The sequence below is a fragment of the Austrofundulus limnaeus genome, unplaced genomic scaffold, assembly GCF_001266775.1.
Source record: "Austrofundulus limnaeus strain Quisiro unplaced genomic scaffold, Austrofundulus_limnaeus-1.0 Scaffold1716, whole genome shotgun sequence".
NCBI classification, from domain to species: domain Eukaryota; kingdom Metazoa; phylum Chordata; class Actinopteri; order Cyprinodontiformes; family Rivulidae; genus Austrofundulus; species Austrofundulus limnaeus.
Genome location: NW_013954118.1, coordinates 39,412 through 39,994, shown reverse-complemented (window position 1 = coordinate 39,994; position 583 = coordinate 39,412). Strand labels below are relative to the sequence as shown.

The 583-nt window shown below is 35.2% G+C and overlaps 1 protein-coding gene across 1 annotated transcript in view; it reads right to left on the bottom strand.

Moving 5' to 3' along the window:
* Nucleotides 1–386: 386 nt before the first annotated feature.
* Nucleotides 387–583, bottom strand: part of LOC106536174 (dynein heavy chain 5, axonemal) — a gene marked incomplete at both ends in the record, with an annotated part of 2,902 nt that continues 2,705 nt past the window's right edge. Inside the window, 1 exon segment of the mRNA XM_014033379.1 lies at nt 387–501. Within this exon segment, the coding sequence (XP_013888833.1) occupies nt 387–501 (115 nt within the window).

The window sequence follows — 583 nt, the reverse complement described above, 5'->3', positions numbered from 1 at the left end:
CATCAGTCTTTTCTACAGTCTGGATTGTCTGCCATTTTAGCAAACTTCTCCTTACATGTAGACATTCCCCGTCCCATGCTTTTATCTCAACAATTGGTCAGCTCATGGCAGTGATATTTTTTTCTTTTGCAATATGTTATTAATGATATCTTTCCAAAAATGTATTCACGGTTATAACAAAAAATGACGTCACAGGCACTTAAAGCTTTGTATAGCAAGTGACAAAGTTGTATAAACTATTGTTTTAATGACAAAAACTACTGGTAAATGTGAATGCATGCATAATTAACATAAATTACAAACATGCCAATATAAAAATAGCATGTATATTTAGGTCAAATTATGTCATTATGTGATGATAATAATACTTTTGCTGTTAAACTCACCGAGCAAGTGAAAGGTCAAAAAGCCCCAGGAACTGTCTGAGAGAAGTCTGATACATGACGTTGACCATACTCATCTCAGTGATCAGGAAATACAGGATGCTGCCTCTAGTGGCCACTGAAATCACACAGAGCAACACAAAGTAAGAGAAAGTAACATGTTGGCACACAGACAGATTTTTTTACGTGAATGTTTGTCA